Source organism: Garra rufa, chromosome 24 (genome assembly GCF_049309525.1).
Source record: "Garra rufa chromosome 24, GarRuf1.0, whole genome shotgun sequence".
NCBI lineage: Eukaryota > Metazoa > Chordata > Actinopteri > Cypriniformes > Cyprinidae > Garra > Garra rufa.
The window spans coordinates 35318798-35337750 of NC_133384.1; the positions used below are offsets into that span (position 1 = coordinate 35318798).

Here is an 18953-nt window from a genome sequence, read left to right on the forward strand (position 1 = left end):
GTAGACAGTGATCATGGGACCCTCCCTAACTGGCACTGTGCTGTAATGTATACGTGTCTGTGTTTCCGTGAGTCGTGATGGTTTCTGACACTCGTATGTGCCGGTGTGTGTGTGTGTGTGTGTACCTACAGTAGTACAGGGGCTGGTGTTCCTGTCTCGGCCCCGGTGGCTGCAGGATACGGGGACAGTGATGTGGCTCGGCACCGCAGGGGCCTGTGTGCGAGTGTGTGTGTTTGGTACAGTGATGGGTTCTGGCACCCGAGGGCTGGGTCGACTGGTCCTGGGCTGGTGGCACGGACAGCGATTAGGACTCTGATATCAACCTGTCACTCTGAACAACTCTGACTGTCACAAAGAGGGAAGGAGAGAGAGAGACAGCGAGGAATCAGCAGAGATAATGTAGACGCTGAGTTAGTGTGACAGCCGTGAGGACAGACCAAAAGAACAAGGAGAGCCAGATGAAGAAACCATTAGAATTAGAATTAAAACTATTAGAACAGGATCCACATTAGAATCAGAATACAAAGGCACACGACTGTTGACTGTGTGTTGGGTTGCACGGTTCTAGTTTGGCTTCATGTTCAATCATCTCAACTTTATTTTATTTTATTTTATTTTATTTTTCATTATATTGTTTATTATTTCATAGTATTACATTTTTATTTCTATTTTTTAATGTATTATATTATTAGTATACTGTATTATTATTCTATCTGTTCCATTTTATTATTTGTATTTTATTATATTGTTTATTTTTTAATTATACTTTTTTTATAAAATTTGTTGTATTTGTATTGTTTCTTTTTTTTGTATTTTATTTCAGTTTTTATTTTTATTTTTTATTTTTATCAATTTAATAATTTGATTCCATTTTTTATCTTTATCATTATTAATTTTATATTATTTGTTGTTGTCATTTTAAACATTTTTACATTTTATTTTTATAGTATTTTAGTAATTGTATTGTTTTTTTAATTGTATATTATTATATTTTTGTTATTTGTATTGTTTTATTTAGTTTATTTTTAATTTATATTTTTAATTTTGTATTTGTTTATTTGTATTTTATTTTCTATTTTATTTCAATATATATATATTTTTTTAACAAATTCAGTAGTTTAACTCCATTTTTATTTTATTTTATTTTTTATAATTATTTTATTTTATTTTTGTATTTCATTATTATATTATATATTACATTTAATTATTTTTATTTATTATTATTATTATATTCTTGTTGCATTTTATTATTTGTATTATTTTGTTTATTTTATTTTATTTTAATTATTATTTTTGTATTTTTATTGTTTTTTATTTTACTGTTTTAATGTAATTTAATAATTGTATTAAATATTATTTTTATTTTATTATAATTATTTTTAATTTTGTATTTCATTATTATATTTTATTTGATTATTTTTATAGTTTATTTTAATGGTATTGTTTATTGTTATTATTATTTCCTTGTATTGTGACACATTTTATTATATGTGTTGTATTATTTTGTTTGTTTTATTTATTTTAATGAATATTTTTGTATTTGTATTTTTATTGTATTTTATTTCACAATTGACACAAGTTATATTATTTTTTGTTTAATTTAATATTTTCTACCATTTTTATTCCATTTTATTGTTGTATTTCATTATTATATTTTATTTTAATATTTATTTAAATTGTATTATTATTATTATTGTATTGTACTGTTGCATTTTATTATTTATACTGTATTATTTAGTGTTTATTATTTTATATGAATTAATATTTTTGTATTTGTATTTTTATTGTATTTTATTTCACTATTTTTATTACATTTATATTATTTTTTATTTATTTTTTACTTTTTGTATTGTATTATTTTGTTTTATTTAATTTTATATTTATTTATTTTTATTAGTAGAACAACACTATCAGTATCTAAATTAGAATCACAGAATTAAAATTAGAACCAGTGTAAAACTCAAAATTAGAACAAGTTTTACTTCTAGTGATGATGCTATACTAGAAAAATGTAAACAAAAAAAAAAATCTTCAAAATGTTTGATGTAGAATATTCATTAGATTCAGAATAATGTTACACTTGTATTAGTAAATGTAAGTCTCATAATAAGGGTTAAAATTTCAGTATAGCAATGAAGAAATAAACAAGAAAACAATAGTGCAGAAATGAGTACTTAAGCTCAATTTAGGCTCCAGAGAGATAGAATTAAAGCAGTTTGTAAATAATTCAGTACTGGATTTATTAATGACTCAATTTTTCAGATAGACAGTGACTCAGATGTAAATATAAATGTAGTTTGTGTCTCAAACATCCAGCTGCTGTGCTGCATCTGTCTAGTGTTGGTGGCCATCTAGTGTTAAGACAGAAATCTCCTCCTCCACGTCTCTCTCTCTCTCTCCACAGCTATTGTCTCTCTCTCTCGCTCTCTCTGAGAGTCTGATGGAGTTTGGCAGCTCTTGCTTGCAGCCACAGGCCAGCCTAAAGCCATTGCAGATGATAGTTTTAATTGCTTTCAATCTTTCAGGCAAGTCCCTGCCTACTGGCACCAAGTACTGCTCTGTGTGTGTGTGTGTGTGTGTGTGTGTGTGTGTGTGTGTGTGTGTGTGACTTTAGCTGAGGACCTCTTAGTGATGATGGCTTCTGGTAAAATGACTACAGAAGTCAAAATGAAAGATTTTTAGTTTGTTTGTGTGGATTGTATTCCCACACCTCTCGATAAAAACATACAAATTATGAATTAACATATTAGAAATATTAGTACATATGCTGTCAGCAGATGTACAGCCAACAAAAGAACAGAAATAATTCAGCACAACCACATTACATATCTCTGTTAGGTCAGTAGTAGTTTAGAATCATATATAATCTGTATATTTTAATATGTGTAATGTATTTATTAATCTCTAGCAGTGGTTTTGTATGTTGGTTGTATGTTGGGTTTAAATGTAGTTCACGTATAATTATTTATAATTTAAATATAAATTATTCAGTTCTCCAAAGTAATCTAATAAAGTCTTAAAATCTTCAAAATTCTTAATAATAATCTACAATTATTGTTATAATATTATATATAGTAATATATAGTAATGTAATGTAATATAATAATTATTTATGATATTTTAAAAAAAATTTTTAAATTTATTCAGCCATCCAAAGTAAACATCTAATAATAATAATATTTTAATAATAAATAATATTTGTGATATTTTATTATTATTGTTTATATTATAATATATATTTCATATAGAATTTTTTTTATAATACATTTTTATTCAGTCCTCCAAAGTCTAATAAAAAAATCTATATTTTAATATTATTGTTTATAATATAATACATTATATTCATTTTTATGATTTTTTTTATTCAGTCCTCCAAAGTGAACATCTAATAAAAGGTCTGAAAACATTAATAACATTATTAATATTATTATAAAAAAATCCAAATTTTTTCACTCCTCCAAAGTAAACATCCAATAAAAAGTCCAATAAAAATTCTTAATTAACATATTTTACTATAATATTATATATTATAATATTATATTGTTTATATTATAATATAATATAATATAACACAATGTAAATTTTTATAATAGATTCGTATTCAGTCCTCAAAAGTAAACATCTAATGAAAAGTCTGAAAATTCCTAATTAACATTTAATAACATTATTAAAATACATATTGATAATAAATAAATTCGAAATTAATATTTGAAATATTTGTTATATAATATAATATGATCATTATTATTTTTATTGTCCAAAGTAACCTCCTAATAACCATATTTTTGCTATATATTTTGTGTAACAAATCTAAGCTTGCATGTATTCAAACAATTATATTAAAATAATATTTCATAATGATTTATTTTATTAATGCATTAATTTATTTTTGGGAATTAACTTTTTTTTATTGCATTATTGTGTTTTCAAGTTTAAAAATAAAACAAATAATAACCTATAATATATTTTATATATGCTGTGAAAATGTATTTTATTTATTTATTAATTTCTGCCAGAAGTCCTTGACAGTCATTTGTTATGATTGGATGAGCATTAGCCATCATAATGTTTGTCTAGTGTCAAAAATATATTGCTAGTATTGTTAGTACTTCACTAATAGTGACTTTTCCAGTAAAAGTCACTCATAAATCAGTCATATTGTGGTCTGTTGTTTGTTTTGATGTTCCGACGGCAGATTAACCTTTGACCTCATCTTCTGTTGTCCATCTTTGTGCTGTTTTTGCTGTGTTCATTACTTATGCATTTCCTTTAGCACTTAAGCATGTTTTTATGTGGCTGTACTCACGTGAGTCGTACTTATATTTGCATATGCGTGCGTGCGTGCGTGTGTTTGTGTGTGTCTCTTAGCCATGAGGCATATTAAGCCATAACATTCCCACTGTGAATAATCTCTCTACATGTGATTTTTAATCATCTCATTCTTGCTCTGCCCGTGTCTCTCTCTCTCTCTCTCTGTATGGCCCCCAGTCTGAGGCTCTCTCTCTCGTTCACTGGCAGCTTGCATATGTTCATAAGGGTGAGTGACGACACCTCTGAAATCATCTAGGGGCGACGGCAGGGGAATTCAGCGCTCAAAGGCATGCGGCTGTTGCCCTCTGTCTTCTGTGTTTGGCTGGATGCTTTCATTTCGGTTCTGTGTTCAATGCATCTTTCTATTTTATTTTTTATTGTTTTGTTTTTTATTATATTTTATTTTCTTATTTTTATTTAATTATACATAATTCTATTTTATTTTATTTGTTTGTTTTGTTGTCATTTTAGTATATTTAATTAATTTTTTATTTTATTAATTATTTATATTTAATATCTTATTTTATTGTAATTTTAGTAAATTTTATTTATTATTTTATTGATATATATATATATATTTGTTTTATTTTTAGTGTATTTTACTTATTTATTATATTTATTTTATTATATATATTTTTTGTTTTGTATTTTTAGCATATTTCATTTATTTATTTTTTTAATTATACATTTTTGTTATTCTATATTGTTTTATGTATGTATTTTTGTTACTATATTTTATTCATTTATGTTTATTTAATTATATATATAATTTTTTAAATATATTATTATTATTATTTTTTTTTTAGTATATATCATTCTTTTTTTTATTAAACATTTTTGTTCTATACTTTTAGTTTTTTAATTATTAAATTTTTTGGTTTTGTTTTTTTAGTACATTTATTTGTTTTTTAAATTATATATATATATATATATATATATATATTTATTCTGTATTTTCATATTTTTTATTATTTATTTTTTGTATTTTGCTTTTTTAGTATATTTCATTTATTTGTTTTTTTAATATACATATTTTTATTCTATGTTTTTAGTTTTGTAAAGTATTTTATTTTTTGTTTTATTTTTAATATATTTTATTTATTTATTTTTAATTATATATATATATTTTTTTATTTTATTGCTTTTTATTTTTTTATTTTAATTTTTTTTTGCTTTTTTTAGTACATTTCATTATTTTGTTTTTATTATACATATTTTTATTATATATTTTTAGTTTTTTAAATTATTTTATTATTAGCAGACACATCAAATGTACACTTGGAATACTAAAATATTCACAGGACAGATTTCTCTCAGCATCAGTTCAAGCATTCATTTTTTTTAATTATAAATATTTTTTATTCAATATTTTAATTTTTTATTTTTTTTTTTAGTATATTTTATTCAAATGATTAAATTCTATATTTTTTATTTTATGTCATTTTTAATTATTATTTTATTTTATTATTAGCAGACATTATAAAATGTACACTTTGAATATTAAAATATTGACAGGACAGATCTCCTTGCATCAGTTAATAATTCATAATTGCTGTCCTAACCAAACCTTTTTCGTTTTGGTTTGTTTAATTTTTAGGGGTTGCACAGTCTTACAATTAAAATATTAGTACATTTACAAAACTGAATTATTTCAGTATAGATGATGATTCTTGATTTGATTATTCAAATCTAGTCTTATTAATTATATGGAGTGTAATGTATCTGTTTAAGTAAATACTTTGACTCTAGTTGCAAAAATTAATTGTATAATTTCATAATTTTGAACTGATATTGCCTCTATCTTGTAGTCATTAAATATATATATAACTACTTGGTGTTAATAGCTACTTTTTCAGTAGATTTGCTGTTGTGTCCAGCAGGTCATATGAGTCTTCACTCGCCTCTGAAAGATCACGTATGACACTGAAGGTGTGAGAAGAGATTGAAAGAGAGCTGTAGTGCACGAGGAGCATGATGTGCGGCGCTCAGACGGAGATCGTACAGTTTTAAATGCTGCATTTGCGTTGCTAAGTGTGTGCTCTTTCTGTGTGTGTGTGTGTGTGTGTGTGTGTGTGTGTGTGTGTGTGTGTGTGTGTGTGTGTGTGTGTGTGTTAGTGCTGCTCCTTTTGTCCTGATCCGGTTTGACTCTAATGGGGCCCAGTGGTGAATTTTTCATTTTGCCCAGAGGGAAGCAGCATCGTACTGCAGAGAGAGAGAGAAAGACAGAGAAATGCCTTTTTTAAACACACTTGGTTCCTTCACTGCAATTAATGCATGTACAGTGAAGTATGACATCAGATCCTGCAAACTCTTGACTGCTGTGAAGTTCCTCTGACTCTCTTTAGCACTTCTGCTCTGATATGTCGAGTCATGCAGGCGATGCAAGTTTGAATCTGGATTGGGTCATTTCCTATAAGCTCGTTTGACAGTATCTGGATTATTTGCTGTCCGTTCTTATGACTTTTAAGCAATAGATCACCAAAAACAAAAATCTGGACTTGGTTTTGTTACTCATTGCAAACGAATGAGTCAAATTAACTACTTTTATGATGCTTTTTTGTCCATTTTATAACCCCTGATGACTCATTTTAATTCTATTTTTAATTATTTTAATTTGTTTACTTGTTATTATTTTATTTTAAATAAATACACTACCAGTCAAAAGTTTTTGAACAAGAAGACTTTTAATGTTTTTTAAAGAAGTCTCTTCTGCTCATCAAGCCTGCATTTATTTGATCCAAAGTACAGCAAGAACTGTAAAATTTTGAAAAGTTTTTACTATTTAAAATAACTGCTTTCTATTTGAATATATGTGACTCTGGACCACAAATTGAGATTCTTACGTCATCTGAAAGCTGTGTAAATAAGCTTTGTTAAAATAGGACAATGTTTGTCTGAGATACAACTGTTTGAAAATCTGGAATCTGAGGGTGCAAAAAAATCTAAATATTGAGAAAATCGCCTTAAAAGTTGTCCAAATGAAGTTCTTAGCAATGCATATTACTAATCAAAAATCAAGTTTTTATACATTTATGGTAGAAAATTTACAAAATATCTTCATGGAACATGATCTTTACTTAATATGCTAATGATTTTTGGCATAAAAGAAAAATCGATAATTTTGACCCATTCAATGTATTTTTGGCTATTGGTACAAATATACCCGTGCTACTTAAGACTGGTTTTGTGGTCCAGGGTCACATATTTTAAAATGTAATTCAAAGCTGAATTTTTAGCATCATTACTCTAGTCTTCATTGTCACATGATCCTTTAGAGATCATTCTGATATTCTGATTTGCTGCTTAAAAAACTCTTATTATTATTATCATGTTGAAAACAGCTGAGCAGAATTTTTTTCAAGTTTCTTTGATGAATAGAAAGTTTAGAAGAACAGCATTTTTCTGAAATAGAAATCTTTTGTAACATTATAAATGTCTTTATCATCACTTTTGATCAGTTTAAAGCATCCTTGCTATATATAATAATTTCTATAATATTAAAAAAAAATACATTTTTAAAATATATTAAAATATACATTTATAAAATAATATAATAGAAAGCAGTTACTTTAAATAGTTGAAATATTTTACAATTTTACTGTTTTTTACTGTTTTTTAATTTAATTATTATTTAAAATATTTAAAATTTTAAATTATTTAAAATAAACATTTAAAATATACACTTCTTTGAATATTAATATACTGAAAGGACATTTTTATGTCAGTATCATTAAATAAATCGTAATTTGTCTCCTAACCAAACTAATCAGTACATTTTAAAAATATGATATTCAGACCTAGAATTCTTAGAAAATCACGTAAATATTATGTACTATATCCAGAAATATTAAGAAGGACAGTTGTTTTTAACAGTGATAATAATAAGGATCTTGTGACACTAAAGACTAAAAATTCAAAAATTCAGCTTTGCTTGACAAAAAAATAAATTGCGTTTTAAAATATCTTAAAATAGAAAACAGTTATTTAAAATTGTAATAATATTTCACAATATTAATGTTTTTAATGTAAAACTTGCATAAATACAGCCTTGGAGAGTAAAAAAGCCTTCTTTCATTACAAAAAACGCACTAACCTCAAACTTTTGAACAGTAGTATGTTATATTGTAATGCATTTATATTTGCTACTTGATGAATCAACATGAACTAACAGTTAACAGTTTCACAGCATTTAATAATACTTTTTTAAAGTCAAAAGTTCTGTTTTTGATTTAAACATTAACATTAGTAAATGCACCGTGAACTATCATGAACATGGATTCATTAACATTAACACAAATGAATCAATGCTTATTGTTAGTTCATGTTAGCAAATGTTAACTTAATGTCAAACTCCAGCGCAGCTCTTGTGTGGTCGGGTTTTTCAGGACACACACACACACACACACACACACACACACACACACACACACACACACACACACACACACTGATGTTCTAATAAGTTGTAATTTCTGCAGGAGAGCCCAGAGAGACCTCCATCTGTTCAGTGAACACGAGCCGCGCTCCACCATGGCTTTTAGCCCTGTCTTACTTATGCAAATATCTTTTGCCTTGAAATCTATTTGGAGTTGCTTGAAGGGGTCCAGAATGTTGTCCTGCTGTCTCACACACACTCACACACACACGCTCCTGCTGTCTGCCCCAGCGGCTTGCCCCGCGCCGCCTCTCGTCCGTCATGTGGAAAACTTTTTACCAGCACATACACGCAGACACATGCCCAAAATAACCCCCACTCCTGTCTGTCTGTCTCTCATCCTCAGAAGATACATATGTTTACTACATAATGTGTAGATACTGTATATCTCATGGTAAAAATTGTGAATTCTGCATGCTTTTTAAATTTTTAATGATGAAAAAAAAGAAAGAGTTTTGATAGGCTTTGTTATATGCACAATTTTTATTACTTTAAATGGTAAACTTAAAGCTAACTTTTTTTTGTCAGCCGAACCCCTTTGACGTCTTTCCTGAATTTTAAGTTAATAATTTTTTTTTTTTTTTAAGTTTTTAAACATTTAAAAAAAGTTCAGGTTCTCTGGTTAATGGTCATATGGCATCCAGCTAAAATATTTTTTTGGTTATTTTAAAATTGATAAACTTTGCAACTTAAACTGGAATTGAGATTGACATTGAGAATTGCACATGAGGAAAAAGTAATAAAGGTTTGCATGTAATAGCAGTTTTTACATGGCAGGTAATATGAATTTTAGGTGGATGCAAATTATTTGGTTTGAGTAGGACTGTGCATTAATATATTTTATATATTGTGTTTTCCCCTCTCATTTGTATAAAAACTACCAGTCGAAAGTTTTTAAACTGTAAGATTTTTAATGTTTTCTAAAGAAATCTCTTCTGCTTACCAAGCCTGCTTTTATTTGATCCAAAGTACTGTGAAAACAGTAAAACTTTGAAATATTTGTACTATTTAACATAACTGTTTTCTGTCTAATATATTTTAAAATGTAATTTATTCCTGTGATCAAATCTAAATTTTTCCAGTCTTCAGTGTCACGTGATCATTCAGAAAACAAAATATATTAAAAAAATATATATACATATATGCTCTTCAAATATTTAATTTCAAGAAAATATGTTTACATATGTCCCATTAAAAGAAAAATGTATTTGTTGTCTATGTTCATATAAAAAAAAAAAAAAAAAATTTAATGAATAAGGCTGAAAAATTATTTTCTTGTCCCTGAAAAAACAAATTTTGGTATATGGATTTTGAAATTAAATATATATTAAATTTAGAAAAAATATATTGAATTCAGCTTCACTGCTTATAGTATATATCTACCATATCTTTAAAACATACTTTAGCCAGAAAAAAGCGAAGTGTATGACAACGGAACTGTCACATTTATTCATTATTGCGTTATATTACATAAAAAAAGGCGAATAGCATTAATTACCATTAACTTGGCACAAATTGTTTTTATTGAAAGGCGGCATCATGAGATATAAAAAAGAGTTTTTAGTGTTTTAGTGTTTTTTTAAAGATGTCTCTTCTGCTCATCAAAGCCGCATTTATTTAATCCAAAATACAGCAAAAGCAGTAATATTGTGAAATATTTTTACTATTTAAAATAACTGCTTTATATTTGAACGTTTTAAAATGTAATTTATTCCTGTGATCAAAGCTAAATTTTCAGCATCATTACTCCAGTCTTCAGTGTCACATGATCCTTTAGAAATAATTCTAATATGCTGATTTTAAAATATTTTCAAATAGAAATTTACTTGGTAAATTTACTTTACTGTTTTTGCTGTACTTTGGATCAAATAATACAGGCTTGATGAGCAGAAGAGACTTTTTCAACCCTTGTGCGACCTTATGGACATTTTTGTCCATTTCAGTTTTGTTTTAATTTTAATATTTCACCCTCATTTCCTTCAAAAACTCAATTTTAACCTCCATACAAAAAATACAGTCAGAACCTTAAGGACAAAAATATTCACATTGATACCCATTGAAACTGCAATTTTTTTAACCCAGGGCCATTTGACTATAAAAGCAAGGCTTAAAATTGTACATTTTTACCATTTTTTACTAGATTGTGCCATTTTTTTAAATTTGGCACATACATTGTTTTTAAAATCTAACACTACATAAAAATAGAAATGCCTCAAAATGAATGTTGTTGTTCTTCACTGACACACCCAAGAATCTAATAAGCAAAGAAAAAAAAAATCTGCTTAGCATTTAGTATATGGAAATGACTACTATTTTTCATTTTTTCTTTAAAAAACACTTGTGTATGCAAACAAACCAGCATTTAAATGGATATATATGGATAGAACAGATGCTGGTTAAAAAAATTGTCATCAGTGAAAGTGGAAAAAAAATATGAATAAATATTTTTATGACAGTTTTTGGACATGGACAATTTTGTCCATTTTGCACCTATGTGTAACTTTTTTTTTTACGCACAGGGGTTAAAAAACATTACAAAACCTTACTGTTCCAAAGCTTTTGACAGGTAGTGTATGAGAAGGCAAGACTTGAGATCAGTCTTAAGACTTTTTTCTTAAAGTGCATCTCTATGACGCCATCTAGTGTGCAGCAAACAGCTCTGCACATTTAACTTCACTCAACCAAAATACTGATGAAATCCTGACAACAAAAAGACTGAGATGTTAAACAATGGGATTCCAATCATTGGAATGAGTCAAAAAATGGTCCCTGTTGATGTAAAGTCATCCAGTTCTGTAGCTAATGTGTCACTAATGAAAATAACATTTTCTTTATTTAACATTAATCAATCATGTTTCAACACATCATTATTTAAACCCTGGCGACAGACAGAGAAAACAAGGCAGATCTCAGTGATGCCTCAGAGTCAGGCAGCTGTTTTTAAAGTTCATGATAAGATTGTCAATGAGCAAAGGCTGTTATGTAGTTTTAGTGCCCCAAAGTTTTGCCTTTTTGTGTCCTGCATATTAATTACCAACGTTATTGAAGCTCTCTTATTTAAATATTTACGGTTGACAATCTCAAGATGTTTTCTTTTTTTTTCTCTTTCTAATTACAAAACAAATCAGTATTTTAGTTACGGATTAATCGGCTTCAGAAACCTAGATTGATTTGTTATTGCATTTTGAGTGCTTATTCACATATTTCTTACGCATTATAAAGATTTGCTTGTATGCATATACAAAATAAAATAATACTAATATAATATTAACATTAATCAATATACTATTACATATTAGTATATGCATACAATTACTATAATAATACTAATGGTATGCATATACAAAATAAAATAATTCTAATATGCTGACTTTAAAATATATTCAAACAGAAAGTAGTTATTTTAAATTGTAAAAATATTTCGAAAGTTTTTGCTTATCACAGAAATGCAGGCCTAATGAGCAGAAGTGACTTCTTTAAAAAACATTACAAATATTGTTCCGAAACTTATTATGCTTATGCGTATGCACTAAGCCTGAAATCAGAAAAACCTGAATATACAAGTACAAAATCCCTCAATAATTACTGTAATGTGCGAGGCTTCCGGTGTCAGTTATTTTGCATATGAAAAATATCCTTTTATGCTGCGTGATATTGCAAACTACCGTTATAATTTGTTATCAATCATAAACATGCTTGGTGCACTAATAATTTTAGCATTTACTAGACTTGTTATAGCTATTCTTCAACATGAAAGTACGCATATGGGTGAGACTTCCGGTTCGTTCTCCGCTATAACGTGCAGTAAACAGTAAAACTGTTTGCACTACAAACCAGTGTGTTCATAATTAAGATAACACATTAAAATAATATGGTAATACACACCAATTTGCAGTATTAAGCAGCAAAACGAGCTGTTTTATACAGCTGAAAATAGCCGGACGCTGATGAGATCGAAATCCAGACCGCGTTTAAAAAATAAATAAAGTGGATGCAGTCCTACTGAGTTGCATTTAATTCAGAACTGGTGTGGTGCTGCTCTCTTTTGGCCACATGGAAGAAGTGCAGTAGAAACTCTCATCAAACAATCATTTATTACATTGTTTTTAAATACAGTCAATTTTCTGGGTAAAGAATAATGCAAGCTGTTACTGGCATAAATAACCTATTATAAGTAAAGCATGTTTAAAATGTAATGTTTTTGACGTAATGGTTGATCAATCTATTATTCTACGTTTAAAAAACATTTGTGACCCTGGACCACACAACCAGTCATAATGGTCAGTTTCCTTTAAATTGAGATGTATACATCATATGAAAGCTGAATAAATGCGCTTTCCATTGATGTATGGTTTGTTGGGATAGGACAATATTTGGTCGAGATACAACTATTTGAAAATCTGTAATCTGGGGGTGCAAAAACATCAAAATATTGAGAAAATCGCCTTTAAAGTTGTCCAAATGAAGTTCTTAGCAATGCATATTACTAATCATAATAAGTTTTGATATATTTATGATAGGAAATAGACAAAGTATCTTCATAGAACATGATGTTTGCTTAGTAGGACCAATTTTATTTGTTTGTTTGTTTGTTTTGCGACATTTTCATGACAAATTTGAATGATTTTAAGGTTAAAGTTATTCCCCGTTTATGCATGATTTATACTGGTTTTAAAATGTATGGAATTTCTTTCTTTCCTTCTTTTAATTGTCCTGGAAATGTCATGAATGTCACAAATAAAATAATGATAATATTTAAGGTGAAAGTTATTCCCTTTTTATGCATGATTTCTACTGGTTTTAAAATGCTTCTTTTTCTTTGTTTTTCTTTCTTTAAATTTTTTAATATCCTAATTATTAGTGGCATAAAAAAGTTTATATATATATATCGATAATTTTGACCCATACAATGTATTGTTGGCTATTGCTACAAATATACCTGTGCTACTTACAGTATGACTGGTTTTGTGGTTCAAAGTCACATTTATCAGCCATCAATCCTATTGTCCAAAGTTTATGGGGAAATGGATAAATAAATGTGACCCTGGACCACAAAACCTTGTCATATTTGTAGCAATAGCATACATCGTATGGGTCAAAATTATGCATTTTATTTTATGGCAAAAATAGGATATCAAATAAAGATCATGTTCCATGTAGATATTTAGTAAATTTCCTACTGTAAACATATCAAAACTTAATTTTTGATTAGTAATATGCATTGCTAAAAACATTTGCACAATTTTAAAGGCATTTTTGATTTTTTTTTTTTTGTACCCTCAGATTCCAGATTTAACAAACCAACATTCCTATAGCAAACCATAGCCTACATTAATGGAAAGCTTATGTGTTCAGCTTTCAGCTTTTGTATAAATCTTATGACTAGTTTTGAGGTCTAGGGTCACAAATATGCTCAAACAACTTTGTAATGCTGAAATCATTTTATTTTATTTCCTATTAATATGAATATTCTATAAAGACGAAAAAGGATGGCAAATGAGCATATACGGTTGTATGCTTGAATATATCAATCATCTTGCACGACTAGCACATTTCCTTTAATCTCATATTCGATGGTGTTCCAGTCAAACACGTTTCCTCTGGGCACGCGTTGTGCGTGGTTCAAATACAGCGCTTTGATCTGATTTCCGGTGAGGATGTAGTCCCACATGTTCAGGTCCGTGAGCTCTCCGGCGAAACTCTGCACCGCCTCGAAGTCCCCCAGGTGTTTATCGGGGTCTTGGCCGAGCAAAGCGGTGCCCTGTGGACGGATGCTGTGACCGGGTTTATACAGCTGAAACGCGCTGCGGCGCCCGTCCACCCAGAAGGCCGTGAGTCCGGTGTGCGACGCCCAGGTGAGGCACAGGTGATTCCGGAAGGTGGAGAGAGGAGGCAGGTGGAAGAAGGCTCCGTCGCCACTGAGGTAGAAGGACACGCGGCCGTCTCTCTCTCTCCACACGTTGAGCTCGTCAAAGTCGGGCGTCCGGTAGGCGAAGAGAATGATCTGCCGCTCGCCCTGGAGCTCCGTCGCGACGCGCATGCAGAGAGTGAACGCTGTAAGCCCCAGGGGCTTTTTAGGTGTGAGTTTAACGTAGCTGAAATCAGTCTCGTATGGGAACAGAAGCACTTTACCAGCGAGACCCACTGGAAGACAAAATAAAGTACTGTAACAAGCACAAAACAACCATAAACTCCTGCGGTGTTAATTTAAAGTACCTTCAGTAGCTGCAGGTTTCAGAGAGAGCAGACAGAAAAATAAAACCACCGGCACCAACATCTTGCTGCAGGTCTGAAGGAAATTGAATTATAAAGAAGTTATTGACATATTAATGATTTAATTCCATTACTGTAAATAGTCCAATTCTACATGTTTTCAAGTGAATTGCAAGTGTCAAAAAATGTCAAATTTCATCCTGAAATTAATTTCCCAAAAGTAGGCTAATTAGATTAAATAGTAGGACCAATTTTATTTGTTTGTTTGGTGACATTTTCATGACAAATTTGAATTATTTTAAGGTGAAAGTTATTCCCTTTTTATGCATGATTTATACTTGTTTTAAAATCGGGGGAAATTTCTTTCTTTCTTTCTTTCTTTCTTTCTTTCTTTCTTTCTTTCTTTCTTTCTTTCCTGATGAAACAAATAAAATAATGATAATATTTTAAGGTGAAAGTTATTCCCTTTTTATGCATGATTTATACTGGTTTTAAAATGGGAGGAAAGTTTTTTAGGGATTTTCTTTCTTTCTTTAATTGTCCTGAAAATGTCATGATGAAACAAAAAAAAAAATCAAATATAATAATATTTTATGGTGCAAGTTATTCCCTTTTTATGCATGATTTATGCTGGTTTTAAAATCGGGGGAATTTTTTTCTTTTCTTTCTTTCTTTCTTTCTTTCTTTCTTTCTTTCTTTCTTTCTTTCTTTCTTTCTTTCCTGATGAAACAAATAAAATAATGATAATATTTTAAGGTGAAAGTTATTCCCTTTTTATGCATGATTTATACTGGTTTTAAAATGGGAGGAAAGTTTTTTAGGGATTTTCTTTCTTTCTTTCTTTCTTTCTTTCTTTCTTTCTTTCTTGTCCTGAAAATGTCATGATGAACCAAAAAAAAAAAAAAATGCAAAATAAAAATCCAAATATAATAATATTTTATGGTGCAAGTTATTCCCTTTTTATGCATGATTTATACTGGTTTTAAAATCGGGGGAATTTTTTTCTTTTCTTTCTTTCTTTCTTTCTTTCTTTCTTTCTTTCTTGTCCTGAAAATGTCATGATGAACCAAAAAAAAAAAAAATGCAAAATAAAAATCCAAATATAATAATATTTTATGGTGCAAGTTATTCCCTTTTTATGCATGATTTATGCTGGTTTTAAAATCGGGGGAATTTTTTTCTTTTCTTTCTTTCTTTCTTTCTTTCTTTCTTTCCTGATGAAACAAATAAAATAATGATAATATTTTAAGGTGAAAGTTATTCCCTTTTTATGCATGATTTATACTGGTTTTAAAATGGGAGGAAAGTTTTTTAGGGATTTTCTTTCTTTCTTTAATTGTCCTGAAAATGTCATGATGAAACAAAAAAAAATCAAATATAATAATATTTTATGGTGCAAGTTATTCCCTTTTTATGCATGATTTATGCTGGTTTTAAAATCGGGGGAATTTTTTTCTTTTCTTTCTTTCTTTCTTTCTTTCTTTCTTTCTTTCTTTCCTGATGAAACAAATAAAATAATGATAATATTTTAAGGTGAAAGTTATTCCCTTTTTATGCATGATTTATACTGGTTTTAAAATGGGAGGAAAGTTTTTTAGGGATTTTCTTTCTTTCTTTCTTTCTTTCTTTCTTTCTTGTCCTGAAAATGTCATGATGAACCAAAAAAAAAAAAAAGCAAAATAAAAATCCAAATATAATAATATTTTATGGTGCAAGTTATTCCCTTTTTATGTATGATTTATACTGGTTTTAAAATGGGAGGAAAGTTTTTTTTTAGTTTTTTTTTTCTTTCTTTCTTTAATTGTCCTGAACATGTCATGATGAAACAAAATTAAAATGGTAATATTTTAAGGTGAAAGTTATTCCCTTTTTATGCATGAGTTATACTGGTTAAAAAAAAAGGGGGGGGGGGGGGGGGTTGTTGTTTTTGTTTTTTTGGCATCAAAATAAATGTAAACATTATCCTGAAAATAAAATGAAAAAATATATTAATATAATTAGAATAATCATGTGAGTATTTTTAGAGCCACCATAAATGCCTATAAATAAATAAATAAATAAATAAAACAATTTACTAACACGCACAAACAATGAACAAAATATTTATTACTCTTTAGTTTTAGTTAATGAAAATACAGTCGTTCATTGTTAGTTCACGTTAATTCACAGTACATTAATGTTAACAAGCACAACTTTTGATTTTAATAATGCATTAGTAAATGTATAAATTAAATGTAATAACTAAGATAAATAAATGCTGAAGAAGTAGAAGTATTGTTCATTCGTAGTTCATGTAACTAATGTCGTTAATTAATAAACCTTACTGTAAAGTGTTACCAAAAGTTTTTTTATGGATTTTATTTGGATAAATTATATGGATAAATTATTTTATTTTATTATTATTATTGCATCGAAGTAAATGTAAAAAAAATTCTGAAAATGTCATGATAGAAAAAAAAAACATTTATGATACTAATTATGTATTTTGCATAGTAAGTACTATGCAAAAATAAATAAACAATACAAAATATTTTAATATTTTTTAATGATGATAATAATGCAAGTATTTTTAGAAGCAAAAAGAAAGAAAAAAAAACACCTGGTGAAATATGACATAATTTTTATGAACCTAATCCCTAACTTTTGTCATTCAGGATATCTGTGCCACATAATTAATATAGTTTAAAGTATTAATAATTATTATTATTTTTTAAAATATGTATTTATTTATTGCATCAAAGTAAATAAACAATTAATAAAAACATTAATAAAAAAATTAATAAAACATCAAATTTATGATACTAATAATGTAAGTATTTTTAGAACCATGCAAAAGTAAATCTATGCAAAAACTATGCAAAAAAAAAAAAAAAATTGCCAAAAGTTTTTTAGGATTTTTAAAAAAATATTTATTTTTTGCATCAAATTAAATGTAAAAATTGTTCTTAAAATGTCACAACAGAAAAAAACATAATTTTTTTTTATTCTAATAATGTAAGTATTTTTAGAACCACTATGCAAAATAAAAACAAATAAAAAATATTGAAGAAAGGTGAAATTTTTTCATTTCATTTTTTTTTTCACTTTTGCCAACCATGATATCTGTGCCACATAATTATTATAGCTTACTAAAGAGCCATTTAAAAAAAAAAAACAAATAAAATAAAATATTTTAAAAAAATCATAAACTGATTTTATTTCAATTAGTTGCCAAGGCAATATTTGTAATTTTCATTTAAGAATAAAAAGTACTAAAATAACTAAAACTGAAAAAGCTATTAATAAAAAGAAATGTTGTAGACGTAAGAAAAATTAAAAATGACAAAAACACAAGAAAATCACTAAAACTCTTAACAACAAAAAAGAAAATCTAAAAATAAAAACGAATTCAAAATATTAATTAAAAGCTATACTAGTACGTCAGTGCTACTTAATTAACACTGGTGTGACATATAATAACCGAGGCGCATTATTAATATTACAGTGTAACATTTAGTGTCACAAGACTTGTTGAAATGATTGTTTCTAATATGCAATATATAAATGAAATTGTAACAAATGTAATACTTACTGCGTAGCAGAAGGGTGTTTATTCCTGCCTCCGAGTAAAGAAACGCTGCTGAGCCGCTTCCCTCCTTGCACCGTGATGACATCAGACAAACCAACAAAAGCTGCTGTGTGAGGATTCACACCATCATAAGACCAAAAACTCATTATAGAGACACAAAGACGTTTTCAAATATCTCTTCCTCTGTATTTCTCCGTCAACCAAACGAACAGATGCAAACAAATGACAAATGTCAAACAGTAGACAGAGCAAGCTAAATTTATGACACCATTGTTTTTTGTTTTGTTTGGTTTTGAAAGTTGACTTTAGTCTGTTTTCCCATTCAAGATCACAGGAACTGTAAATGTGGGTCATTTCATGAAATCATTCTTTATTTATTTTTAAACAGTTTTGTTTGACAAGGTTTGTGACTTAATTATGAGATGT

At 28.1% G+C, this 18953-nt stretch overlaps 1 protein-coding gene across 1 annotated transcript; it reads right to left on the reverse strand.

The window, feature by feature from the left end:
* Positions 1-13663: 13663 nt before the first annotated feature.
* On the reverse strand, positions 13664-18585 carry crp1 (C-reactive protein 1). The gene is made up of 3 exons (XM_073830868.1): positions 18531-18585; positions 14963-15035; positions 13664-14890 (listed from the first exon to the last, which is right to left on the reverse strand). Exons 2-3 carry the CDS (start codon positions 15021-15023, stop codon positions 14274-14276), a joined length of 678 nt encoding a protein of 225 aa, XP_073686969.1. The 5' UTR covers positions 15024-15035; positions 18531-18585; the 3' UTR covers positions 13664-14273.
* Between the last annotated feature and the right edge of the window lie 368 nt (positions 18586-18953).